This window comes from Polistes fuscatus, unplaced genomic scaffold (genome assembly GCF_010416935.1).
Source record: "Polistes fuscatus isolate 324 unplaced genomic scaffold, CU_Pfus_HIC Scaffold4, whole genome shotgun sequence".
Lineage (NCBI taxonomy): Eukaryota > Metazoa > Arthropoda > Insecta > Hymenoptera > Vespidae > Polistes > Polistes fuscatus.
In genome coordinates this window covers 13,533,303-13,546,803 of record NW_025113118.1, presented here as the reverse complement: position 1 = coordinate 13,546,803, position 13,501 = coordinate 13,533,303, and the positions used below count along the sequence as shown (strand labels likewise).

At 29.9% G+C, this 13,501-nt stretch overlaps 2 protein-coding genes across 5 annotated transcripts; one reads left to right on the top strand and one right to left on the bottom strand.

The window, feature by feature from the left end:
* Window positions 1-3,764: 3,764 nt before the first annotated feature.
* Window positions 3,765-6,191, bottom strand: LOC122521162 (nucleolysin TIAR). The gene is made up of 3 exons (XM_043641653.1): window positions 5,207-6,191; window positions 4,544-4,840; window positions 3,765-4,185 (listed from the first exon to the last, which is right to left on the bottom strand). The coding sequence occupies exons 1-3, from the start codon at window positions 5,792-5,794 to the stop codon at window positions 3,898-3,900; spliced, it is 1,173 nt and encodes a 390-aa protein (XP_043497588.1). The 5' UTR covers window positions 5,795-6,191; the 3' UTR covers window positions 3,765-3,897.
* A 1,249-nt stretch (window positions 6,192-7,440) lies between these two features.
* Window positions 7,441-12,983, top strand: LOC122521530 (protein wings apart-like). Of its 4 annotated transcripts, none has more exons than XM_043642385.1 (12): window positions 7,441-7,533; window positions 7,732-8,214; window positions 8,802-10,450; window positions 10,557-10,805; window positions 10,879-11,127; window positions 11,218-11,442; window positions 11,525-11,747; window positions 11,838-12,053; window positions 12,147-12,326; window positions 12,410-12,498; window positions 12,607-12,708; window positions 12,809-12,983. In XM_043642385.1, the coding sequence occupies exons 2-12, from the start codon at window positions 8,031-8,033 to the stop codon at window positions 12,953-12,955; spliced, it is 3,513 nt and encodes a 1,170-aa protein (XP_043498320.1). In that variant the 5' UTR covers window positions 7,441-7,533; window positions 7,732-8,030; the 3' UTR covers window positions 12,956-12,983. The 4 variants fall into 4 exon arrangements, with proteins under 4 accessions (XP_043498320.1, XP_043498321.1, XP_043498318.1 ...); XM_043642386.1 differs by having other exon boundaries at window positions 7,533-7,619; XM_043642383.1 differs by lacking the exon at window positions 7,441-7,533 and adding an exon at window positions 7,540-7,652.
* The last annotated feature ends 518 nt before the right edge of the window (window positions 12,984-13,501 follow it).

Genomic DNA, 13,501 nt, shown 5'->3' with positions numbered 1-13,501 from the left:
GTATGCACATACATTTTTGAAATTTTTGAACAAATGTGCACACTGTGATGATAATTCGATCGCGTATTTAAAAATATAATATTCTAAGTCTTACATGGTAAATATCTTTGATAATTCGTACTCTCTTGGATGCTATAAATAACTTAGGTCTTAGGCATTGGAAGTTATAATTTGCAATTTCAGTAGCAATTTTTGAAAAAGAGAAAACAAGAGAGAAAAGAGTAAAAAGAAAAGAAAAGATAGTTGAAAAGAAGAAAGTCAAAAAAGAAAATTAAAAAAGTCAATCGAATGAACATTTTCATCAGATCGATGTGCATAATATTGTATTAAAAAAAATATAGCCTTTCTTGCATAATATATTTCTAAGTTTTGTCTTGTTGCCTAGATACTCAAATAAAAACACGTGTGCGTTTTCATCTTAATATTATATATTGTATTATGAGTAGAATATGCTAATCCTTATGTATGTGATGTTACATATTTATGTTCACGTTGAAAAAAATATTGTTAATGACAAATAGTTAATGTTGACGTTCCTTACCGTTATTTAATTAAATAGAGTAACTTTTAATTCGCAGTTCGTACTTTAATAGTTCATACCCTGTACAAAATTGTAATACTTTGATTACCATTTTATTGCTACCATAATGTAAGACCTATATATGCAGTAAAATTACGATGGAATGGATAGTACAAAGTGTATCCTTCTTATACATATACTCCCGAGGGTCGTCAAGGACTTCAATATCATTAGATTTAATGACATCAATTTTCTTTCAGATTTTTTTAAATTTTCCGATAGTATATATCTTAATAAATTTCTAATTTAAACAATCTACTTATATTCATGAAAAATGCAATACTTCCACTGAAAAATAATTACTTGCTACTATCGCAAATGCGTTTTCCATGCTTTATTTATTATGCACACAATCAATTTTGCATAGCATTGTAATATTCACATAAATATATATATATATCATAAGTACATTACAAATTTAAATATCTAGCAATATGGAATTTTTGACGCTACCACAATTGAAAAGGATTTCTTTGCTAGCAATATATATATATTTTTTTTTTATTATGTACAATATTAAATTCCACTTTCAAATTATGAAATAGGAAATTGCCTTTTTGTGGGTCTCATTAAATTATGCATTTAAAAATATTTCTAATATTTAAATATAACCCGATATAGAGAAAAATTGTCTTTTTAATTGATATATAAATAATTATTGTAAAAGCGCGTAACTCTTGGTATAAAATAAAATGATACATGTTGGAAACTCTAAGAAAACCGTTTTTCTTTTTCTGTATAATACGGATGGAAAAAGAAGTATTAAAATACGATTAAAATATGTTTTAATAATGTAGGATACAAAAGAATACAGAATGTCGTGTATTTTAAATATTTATTCCTTTTTTTCATTCAAAGGACAATTTGTTTTTATTATAACATTATCCTAAGTTTCTTCGAGGGTTACTCACCCTGATGTACCTAAATTACTCTTTAACCATTATTTTTTTAATCATTCCTCGATTCTCTGATTATTATTTTTTTCAAAAGTTCTTGAAATTGGCTTCTTTTCGTTCGATATCATTTATCGCAGTCAAGGTGCCATACTACATATGTCCATCTTCTGTTTCTGCTGTTACTACATTCAGTAATGACTTTATACAAATTTGTTTTCAAAGTTGTATGGCTTTTTACCGTCGGTGGCGAAGTAAAGAGATAGTAAATTTTCCAATGTCTTGATTATCATCTAAGCTCTCATTGAATTATTATTCATCATTGTTAACAAGAAAATGATAAAAATCATTTCGCTATGCCAAAGGAGTTTTACACAGCGTACTGCTTATTTCTCTTTTTCTTTTTTTTTTTACTTTTTTTTTTTCTTTAATATGAATTTTCATAATTATTATGATATATTTATATTGTATGATATCTTTTTTTTTTATTTTATCTTTGGTGTATACGAATGTTATATTAAATAAATGTTCGAATTATGAGACACAAGGCATTAATGCATTTGATCGTTTCAAAAGTTTCTTGCTTTTTCTTAGTAAATTTTATATTCGTAATATTTTGTATTTTGTTATTTTACTGTGTTCAATACGATTCATTCTGGTTTACTATATTTCTCTATATTTTATACAACACAATAAAATAACGAAATACTAAATGTTACACATATAAAACTTACTAAGAATAAAGCAAGAATCTTTCTTAGAACGATTTAATATTATTATATTAAAGAAATCAAAGTTTATTGTCGGATATGAAATAACGATCAAAACTTACTAGATTAATTGTGCTCTTGAAATTTAGCTCGAAAATATTGCTTGGAAGACACGAGGGTTAGCATATCGTGCCGTGTACTAATAAAAGCACAGAAAGTATCTTGTTACTTTTCGACTGATTGTCAATTGATTTTAAATTATTTTTTTTATTTTAAATCATGAATATTGTTGATATATTAAAATAGCGAAAAACCTAATATATGTACTTCTCACTTTTGGATATTTTCAATGTGTGGAGTTTTTATCTTTTTTTTTTCTTTTTAAAATTTATTTTAATATGCTATATTAGCGACCCCTGTGTGCTTGTAATTATTACCAACGCCTTTCTCAAAAGTAGCTCCTTATAATGGAAGTATATGAATGTTTACTACAGTTTCTTTGTTTATTATTAGACTTAAATTATACGCTTTATTACTCCTCACAACTTACTATGTTTTTGTACAAATAGAGAAGAGTCACTAATATAACTTACAGGTTATTAAGATCTCTCTTTCTCTCTTTCTTTCTTTCTTTCTCGCTTTCTCTCTCTCTCTCTCTCTCTCTCGCTCGCTCTTTCTCACTTGGCTAAGTTTTTAGTTAAATTTAATTATATATGCCCGATGATATTTTTTTCAAGACAAAGTTATTTATTTTGTTACTGTAGCAAAATTATATATACATTACACCACCGACGATAAATATCACATAACGAGAAGTTTTTAACTCGTTTTCTTTTTAACCAACGCGCACTGTTTATTTAAAGGGCCCTGCATACGTCGGAACATGCACAAAATCTAGCTACATCACAGGCGTTGTGTGTTTAGCTATATTTTTTCTATCTTAATCTACCGTTAACATCATACTCGGTGTTTATCATAAATGAACATACTGTCATATTGTTCATCAATGATTCGAGACAAACTAAAGATTGGTAATTGTGGCAAAAATATTAAAAAATATAACAACGTAATAATCGCATACATACGAACACCTTACGCAGCACAACGAATGCAGGGCTCAAATCAGGGGCTTTAAAGAAGAGTTCAAAAATATACCTCGTTCAACATTATATGCATTAATCATAATGTTACATTTGATACATTAAATTTATCAGTAAATTATTATATTTCATTCAATTTGTCTTTTATATTTTGGTCAAAAAGAATTCAGTTTCCATTAAAAAAAAAAACAACCTATTTTATTATTATTATTATGATGTAATAATTATTATTTTATTATTATAATTATTATAATTATTATTATTATTATTATTAATAATATTCTTTTCGATATTTTGAAACGTTTGTAAAAATCCAATCTTAAAATTTTCTAAGAAATCATTAATAATATCATACGAAAAGAAAAGACAAAACTAATCTCCTCTTCTGTATACATAAATAAGTATACATGTGTTTTTTTTTTTAGTATCGATACACATTCTGCAAAAATATACATACTTATGTAAAATTACTCGTTTATTTTTTTGATACGTAATTTTAATTCAAAATACTAACACAATTGTTAGAACTGGTATATGCTGGAACAAATATATAAAAGCCCCCTGGGCAAATATTTTGCACGCAACATTTAACTGATATTAACCAATTATCAGTTTCATTGTGTTGGATATTGTGGCATGGTATATGTTACCATAGTTGGTTGTTGACCAGGTGGTAGTGGAGCAGTCGCAGTTGGTGGTGCTGCAGTTGCTTGTGCAGGCTGCCAGGTACCAGCACCAGGAGCAGGCATCCTCATACTATTCATATATTGTTGTCCATAGTATTGGCCATAATATTGAGCAGGTTGAAGAAATTGGCCTTGCATCTGTGGGTAGCCTTGAGGATACCAATAGCCCATTTGTTGTCCATATCCGTAGGCATACTGCCCAGCTCCAGTAGAAACCTATAAGACATAGATTTATATCATATGTTTATATACTATAACACCTCTCTTCTATTTCTTATTTATTTTTTAATACCTTAGAAATATACTTCCTAGATCCTATCTATTTAAAAACTATTAAAGATATTTTTATAAATTATAATTAAAAAGAAAATAAAAGTCCAGTCCATAAATCTGGTTGAATTATAAAAAGATTAAAAATATTTTTTCATTCAATTGTTAGTAACCAACGTACATAAGTTTTGATGAGAATATAATTTCTATACCACATTGAAGTTTATATAGAAATTAATATGAGATATAATAATATGAGAAAGAAAGGAATGAGAAACTTCTTTAATGAATTTATAACAATAACCTGTTGAGCTTGATGATTTGCATTAGGGCCAACGCTATTGGGATCACCATTTTCTTTTCCCCAAAAACATTTGACGATGCTACCACTGATTTCTGTATTATGTGTAGATTCTATGGCATGTGTAGCTGCTTCCTTAGTTGTAAATTTGATGAATGCATAACCTTTATCCTTGAATACTCTTATATCTTGAATGGTTCCAAATGGTGAAAATGTTTTCGTAATTAGCTCATCCGTAACGCCATTTGTGAAACCTCCACAATATACCGTACAATTGGTAGGACTACTTTGGTTATATACCTGTCAATCAAATGTTATGTAAATAAAATATAGAATTGTTACAAATGTTGAGAAAGCGATATTAAAATAGTCTTATCACACAACAATTAAATGCATGTAATATATGTTACCTATGATTCCATTAACAAAAGCATCAAACACTCTCGATTGACATTCGTTTCTTTCAAATCATCTTAAACAAAAGTAAATCTAAACTCAAAAGTTGAACCCAACTGTATAACAGACAGCGTTTACGGAAACCTATCTAATTTAGTTATACTAATTATGTATTCATCCTATTCCAGACGCTGTATGGTTCATACTTTGTGTGAGCTTCCGATAAGGTGAAGATGATTTAAAAACAAAACTATACAAAATTAAACATACCTCTTCATAGTTGGGTTTACTATTGTTAGAGTGCCGTGGCCTTTCCGATCTTGGAGGCGGTGGCTTTCTGGTGGACCAATTTGTCCTAATGCATCTTGAGCCGAGCCACTGACCATTCATAGCCCCTATTGCAGCTTCTGCTTCAGACTTCTTCACAAAGGATACAAATGCATATCCTTTACTCTTCATTGTAGTTGGATCACGTACAATCCTGCAGTTACTAATTTCACCAAATGGAGCAAAAGCTTCTTTTAAAGTTTCCGTTTCGATTTCTGGTGACAAATCACCGACAAATATGTGATGGTGATTACTCGTATCCAACTTTGGTTGATTTCCAGGGCTTGTCGCCCAGTTAACCTTCATCTCCTTATCCAGAAATAATCGCTTGTTCATGGCGGCTAACGCCGTGGCCGCGCATTGATGATTTGTGAATTCAACAAATGCATAAGGATCATTTCCGGGCTCTCTTATAATTTTACATCCTTTTACTGCACCAATTTGTGAAAACAGTGCACACAAAAGGTCCTCCGACACCGAAGCGTCAAGATTTCCCACGTAAAGCGTTCGTGGATTACTCTCTTCGCTCATTCTTGCTCTATCGGGGGAACTTATTTTGCTTATATTACTACTTTTCTTACGTTATGTCGACTTAAAATACAATTTACACCTCCAGTGGCCCTTGAGAGCATCTATCTTGAGCCCAGCATCAGAAGGTTCGTTTTCTCGCGTTTTCCAGCGAACGGACGGTTGAACGCGAAGCTACACCCAGCCTCTACGTCATACTACGATAAAATGGCGGCTCTGCTGTACAATCACTTTCCCCTTTATTCAACGGCATAAATGTACAGATTTTTCCAAATAATACTATTAATATACCGTTTGAAATTTTAACGTTATTAAATAATACATAAAAAAGCTTTGTGCCATTAAATCACTACTTCTTATACCCAACTTTTTTTTAACAAAGTACTAAAGAACACGTGTTTCGTTTAGCCCGTTGGATTTCATAACAGGTAGCGCGAAAATGCTTATTATCCATTGGCATATAGAAATTACTAGTCCAACGCTTTGACAAAGCTAACTTTTCATTGTGCATTCGCATTTATTCGTATATAATCATATTTTTTATAATTATTTTTAATTGCGTATATTTCTTTTTTTTTTATATCTATATATGTTTATTAATTTTTCTTTTATTTATTTATTTCTTTTATTTCAATTTGCGCACGCAACAATAATTTGACTAACGATTCAAAAAATTCACCATACATATGTTTTTTATAATTAGACAAACTATTAATTTGTATTAACTATTAAAGTTAAAAGGAAAATTTAATTAAAAATTTATTACAAGTTGTTTATCTCAAAATATCACATCCTAATCTAAAACTTAAATGTTTCCCGCTAGTTATTCAAGTATTTCCGTTTTTCTCTGCCATCTTAATATGAACTCTGTGTGTTCGTATAATTATATATATTTATATTTGTATTATATTAATTATATTTATATCATATTACGTAGGTTATTATAACGATTGTAAGCAACTAATTTTTTGAAACGTATATTATATTAAAATAATTGATGATAAAATAATTATCTACATTCTCGTAAGTTTATTTTAAAGCATTTTCAGGGAAGAAACGTTTATAAAGATGGCACCTTAAGTTACATACGTTGATTGGTTATTGGTTATAGGTTATTCAAATACAAATGATTGGTTGGTTAAATATTACAAATTTTCACGTATTTACTAAAGTAACGAATATCTGGAAAATAAAGAAAAGAAAAGCAAAGATAATATTTTCAATCCGATTGGTTAGTCAATAATAAAATTTGAACACCGAACGGAAGGGGGGAGAGTGAAATGTATTTAATGTCGTATAGTGTGTTGCATGTTGTTGTTTATTGATAAAACATATGAGTAATATACATATCCTATCTATATTTAAAATCTATGTTGGCATATATATTCATTTTTTCTGAAAGACTTTTATTAATTATATTATACATATATATGTGTGTGTATATAAATATATATATATATATATATATACATATATTTATTGTGAAGTTATATGAATATATGGGTCAACATTAATTTACTATTAATAAATAATATGTAGATTTGGTAGGAACTAAAGTGCATTTAGTATTACGTGATTGTTTTATGTAATAAATCGTATTCTAATTGGACAATATTAAATGCGTCCATTCAATCGGTAATGTAGATAGTTTACGATTGGTTCTATCTAGCTCTATCTACTGGATAAGATGATAAGTATTATTATCTGGTGCAGAGTGTATAATTCCTTTTTTTTTGCATGTGGTATGTATGTGTCTAAATCTTAAACGAAAAACATATCGACAGATGGCTTACGAGCATGTTATGATTAATAAATTCCAGTTAAATTCGTTGAGTATATGAAAAAGGAAATAATAATAAGTGTAATAAAATCGTTTGCGTATTAATGAAAAAGGTTATAATTATTAATATAATCAATTAGAAATTGTTATTTTTTAACAGGAAATATATTTTGTGCATCGAGGGAAATAGCAATCGAAACATGGCGTTTGTTTCTTTAGTGAGATCCGAAATTACTTTTCTTAAGGTCGTAGTACTTTAATAGTAATTTAGCTATTATTGAGAAAGATACGACGCATTTATTACAAACTTTCCGAATGTTATAACGAAATATCGTCATTATTATTCGAATCTATAGTTATGTTTTATTAATAATACGAAAATTGTAAAGAATGAAGAGAGATATTGTTATTTGTGTCTTATGGGATGTGGACTGCATTTAAAATATCGGAATATTCAAAATGACGTCTCGTAGTTATACTAAATCTTACAGTCGCAAGGTCAGTAGTGTGACACCTGGAAGCATTCAATTTGATAAACTTTTTCGAGAAAATAGTAACAGACCTTCTGCTGCCAAGTCAGCAGGTACTGTTGGAAAATGGGGTATAACATCTTTTACATCTATCAGAAGCACGAATATCAATGGTATGTATTTTTTACTTTCTTATTACTTTTATTATGCTTCTTCGCATGATTAAAATATTCAATGATTCAACAAACAATTATACTCAATTATACAGGAAATTATTTGTATTCGTGTATTTTTGTGTCTCAAACATTTGTTATGAAATTGTTAATCTCTATGTTTCTCCCATTCTTTCGTTATGACTCATTCATAGTATAGCTGTTATTTCTTTTTTTATTTTATCTTTATTATTCTTTTTTACTTATTACAAATGAGTTATTTTATATGATGTAATTCTATTCGTATATATGCAAGATATTAATACCAAACATGCATCATATTGTCGTATTTAAAAAGTATAGCATTCAAGAATTTATTTGTTTTATATATATATATATATGTATATATATATATATGCAACACATAACATGTATATTTGAAATAACTTAAATTAACTATATCATATATAATTTTTTTAAATGTGCACATTGGTTATAAGTGATTAGTATTGATTATATTTTTTGCAATTTAAATAATACAAATATTATTTGGATATAGTAAGAAGAATATTTTAAATATATAAATTATATTTTTTATTCATATATAGGAAGAAGAGATAATATTCATAATTCATTTGGTGCAAAAAGGATGAAAATCGATTATAGTAATCAGAATGCACGCGTGAGTTCTGGAAAAGATCCCTTTTCATTTGAAATTGATCCAGCTAGTAAAACAGAAACTACGCAGGCGGTTGCAAAACCGAAGAAATTTTTTAAGAGTAGAAATGTACCACCGGTAGTAGAAGAATCTCGCCAAGATGTGGCAATATACAAACAAGTACCTGATTCTCAATATGGTAGAGCACGCGCTCAAAAGCAGCCTCAACAGTCCCTGCCAAAACAGCCCTTACCAAAACCAATGCATACTCCTGCAAAGAAAGTATCGGAGATTATAGATAATACTGGCAATGAAATATCAAATAGAGAAGAAGGAAAGCCTCCCATTGTCTTAAGAATATGTAAGGGTACTGCAAGATTAGTATGCGGAGATGTGCAGAATAATCAGGATCCGGAGCCTGAAACTTATAGAATTTCTACACCTCTTACTAGTCCCACCAAAATAGATATTGAACGTAAAAGTAACATAGAACCATCAATCAAAACAGATCTTAAGACAACTCGTTCTCAACAACCTATTGTATCTACAGTATCAATACCATTAGAAAATTCTGATATGCGACGAACGACGCGTAGTCGTGCAAAAAATTTACATCTGGACATAACAGGCTCTTCTGCTGTCACTACAGCGTCAACTACTTCAAATACACATAGTTCTGGACTCTCCTTAACTCTTAGAAAATCTGTTACAGATTTTTCCAATAACACTCTTATATCCCATTATGATATTGTTAAGACTGATTGTAGTTCAACTTATCCATGTAAACCAACAATAGAACCTTTAATTGGACGAGACCAACCACTGCCAACTACGACTCAAGAACTTATCGATATTCTTTCGAGTGATGCAGATCCTATGCAAACAAGACCAATGATCTTAAATGTCCCTGAAGTTGAAGATAACACTGAAATTACTTCGGATGAGGTTCAACATTGTTCTATAGATTTACCTACAAACGAAGTGATACCTGAAACTAATAGACAACTAGAGAAAGAAACAGAAGCCGAAATAGAACAAGAATTAGAACCAGAAGCTGAAACTGAGGCGGAACCAGATCCTGAAGTAGAATTGGAATCGTCTGCTCATGTAGCTGATTCTGAAACTGCAGCAGCCAAGACATTAGTTGATCAGGATTGGTTTTCAGGTAGCGATGATAGCGAAGGTGTGAGTGGCAATGTTGAAAATGAAATGCCTTTGCATGTAACAAGTACAGTTTCAGAATCGCAAACTTTAAATACTCCTGCAACTAATGCACCATCCAAGCCTGTTACTAAGAAAGGTAGCATTTTTAAAAGTCGTTCAACAGGAACAACAAATGGAAATAAAAGACGTGCATTGTATAAACATAAGTGGTGCGATAGTGATAAAGAATCTAGTACAACAGATGCACCTAATATTGGAAATGTTATTCCAACTACAGCTTCAGGATCACACAGTGCCGTTGGATCTGAAGCATACGCGGGAGAATTTGAGCCTTCTCAACTTACAAGAGTTGTGACTTATCCTGAAACTGATGTTGACTTTACAGATGATTCTGAAGCTGTTACGAGTGTTCGTTGTTGCAGAAAAGTTAAAGGTGTAAGTATATATTATACAAATATTTAAAGTCACATACGCGTTATATCTAGGTAATAAAACTTATTTGTATTAAGATTTATTGATGATGATAAAATACTTTTTTTAGTTTTACACTGTAGTAAAGAATGTGAAAAAGGCCCATCAGATTCAAGAAAGTGGAGAATTTCAGGAGTTTAATGATGACGTTGAATATATATTGGATACTTTAAGAGAAAATAATCCAAATGCTACACGTTGCCTTTCAGCTATACGCTTAGCAAGTAAATGCATGGCTCCAGCCTTTCGTATGCATGTACGTGCTCATGGGACTGTTGCCAAATTCTTTAAAGCACTACACGATGCCACTAAAGATCAAGTATGTTTCTTATTTACTATTTTAATATCCTAAAAAAAGGATAAATTTTAATATTATTTTGTGTTGCGATTAGAGTCTTGGTCTGTGTACAGCGACTGTAATGTTTGTGTTAAGTCAAGACCGTTTAGCGATGGATTTAGATCGAGATTGCTTAGAACTAATGTTAAGTTTATTAGAATCTGATGCCAGTCATAAAGATGCGCTTGACGATTGTGGCCTTAGTAGGGCTGAATTATTAAAAAATAAGGAAAAAGTACGACAGTTGTGTGCTGACATTCAAGCTCAAGGGCATGCTAAACATTTAAATTTGGATAACATTACTGTAAGTAATTTATACGTTACTATTATTAATCTATATTAATTAATTTTAAATTAAAATAAAATATATATTAAAATTAATTTATCTATGTAGGTTGGGCAATTAGCTATGGAGACACTTCTCAGTCTTACATCTAAACGTGCAGGAGAGTGGTTTAAAGAAGAACTCAGAGAATTAGGAGGCTTAGAGCATATTATAAAAACAATCAGGGAATGTCACCGTCACATTAATGTGCATGATGTTACAAGAGCTCGTTGGACAGAACCATTATTAGATAAATTACGTAAAGTTGACAGATGTTTACGTGTATTAGAAAACGTAAGGACCACCTATTATAAATTATAATGCGAATTATACTAAAAGTGTTATTTAATCTGATGTATATTATATTTATAATTAGGTTACACATATGAATGAAGAGAATCAAGTATATTTGTTGAAATATGGCGATGGTGTATTAGTAAGTACTTTAGCAAGTCTTTATAACCTATGTAGACAAGAGATTCCCATTTATCCGACTACAGATACAAGTGATAAGAGCTCAACTGGTGCTGTTGTCAGAGAGTGTCTTTTTGCTATTATCAAAGTTCTCATAAACCTCACTCATCGATTCAATCGACAATGTAAGCTTATTGAATTTTCTATAATGTTCATTTTTTAGTGTAATGAGATTGGTTTTATTTATCGTTATAATTATATTTACTTCATTGCAGCTTCTGGAAGCAAATTAGTGGGATCTCAAAGTGGTGTAGTTGATTGTACTTTATACCTTTTATTACGCGTGCCAGAATCGCTACCGGAAGAAAAACGATTTGATATGATGATGTTGGCATTAATTCTTTTAATAAATTTAGTAGAACAATGTGATGATAATAAACAACTTCTTATCGAGTCAAAGGCTCCTCCATCTACAGAAAATATTTTTGATGGTATGTATTTTCTATGCGCGAATACATATTATTTAAATATATATGTTTACCAAACATGTAAAATAATATTTATTAATGAAATTGTTTTTATAGCTGAAGAAAGTGGTGTAGAGTCTTTGATAGATCTCTTTTATAAACAAGAGGAACTGGCACGAGCTGAAGAACAAAAAACCGATGCAATTTTGGATGGTAAAAAAGATTCAGAACAAACAGAAACGGTATCAACGACAACAAAATCCCAGGAAGAATTTATCGAAGAAACTGTTACCAAATGTTCGTATATGTATTTTTTAATAATATAAAAAAAATGTATTTATATAAATTTAATTATTATATTAATTGTTTTCGTTTTTTAGTATTGCAAAAGGCTGGACGCCACATGGAACATACTTTAATAGGTGCATATGTTGTTCTCTTACTTGGATACTTAATAATGGATAACAAGGTAAAAATTGCTTGATTTATACTTCAGTAGAGATATAGCACATTAACAAAAGTAGATTACGGAATAAGATAAGATATTGTCATGTTAAGATACTATGATATTTTTTAGGATTACGAGTCACTGGTACGTAGTAGACTCCCAGATAACAACTTTTCCACAATGGTATCTGTACTTCAAAAGTTTTTCAATTTTATGAATTTAACAGCATCGGTAATTATTTATCCATCATTTCATTTTATATATTATACTTAATAATATCGTTTATCGCTAATTGTTAAAACATTCCGTTTATTTGTCTTTTTTATAACAGAATGAAGTAAGTAGTTGTGGAATAGCAGCTACTGAAAAGGTGATTAAGTTCCTAAAAATGTCGGATGTTAGAACCGAAGAAGAAAGAAATGAACTACCATTACCAGCACTGGAAGACCCCAATATGATGCTTGATTTGACTTCTTGATTAATATATTATGCACATATTGACACCATTTTCTGTTTTCCTGGCATACAAAACGAGCCAAAGTTATCTATGTCTGAGAAAGGAATCCCTGTTACTTCATAGATTGGATACCTGTTTCGTATTAATCGCGTGTGTGTGTATATATACGTGTATATACACGCCCTCATACGATGTGTGTATATATATATATGTGCATACACACACAACATACATACACACAACAACATACATACATCAATATATATACAAATATATATATTTATTCGTTTACATAATTTATTACTTTATGTTTTATTACTTTTCATGTGACTTGCTTTTTATTCATAGAATTTTAGATTTTAAGCTTTAGTTGTTACTTAAATATGGAGATAAAAGAATGCAAATCGTAGTAATTGATCTTGTAATTATAAAAACGTACCTCTTTATATGAGTATCGATTGGATATCATTCTGAATTTGCTCATTCTAAATGAATGAAAAAGAATGATGAATAATATTGTGAACATTATCATATATAGAGTGTAGTTTATTTGCTGTATAGTAATAG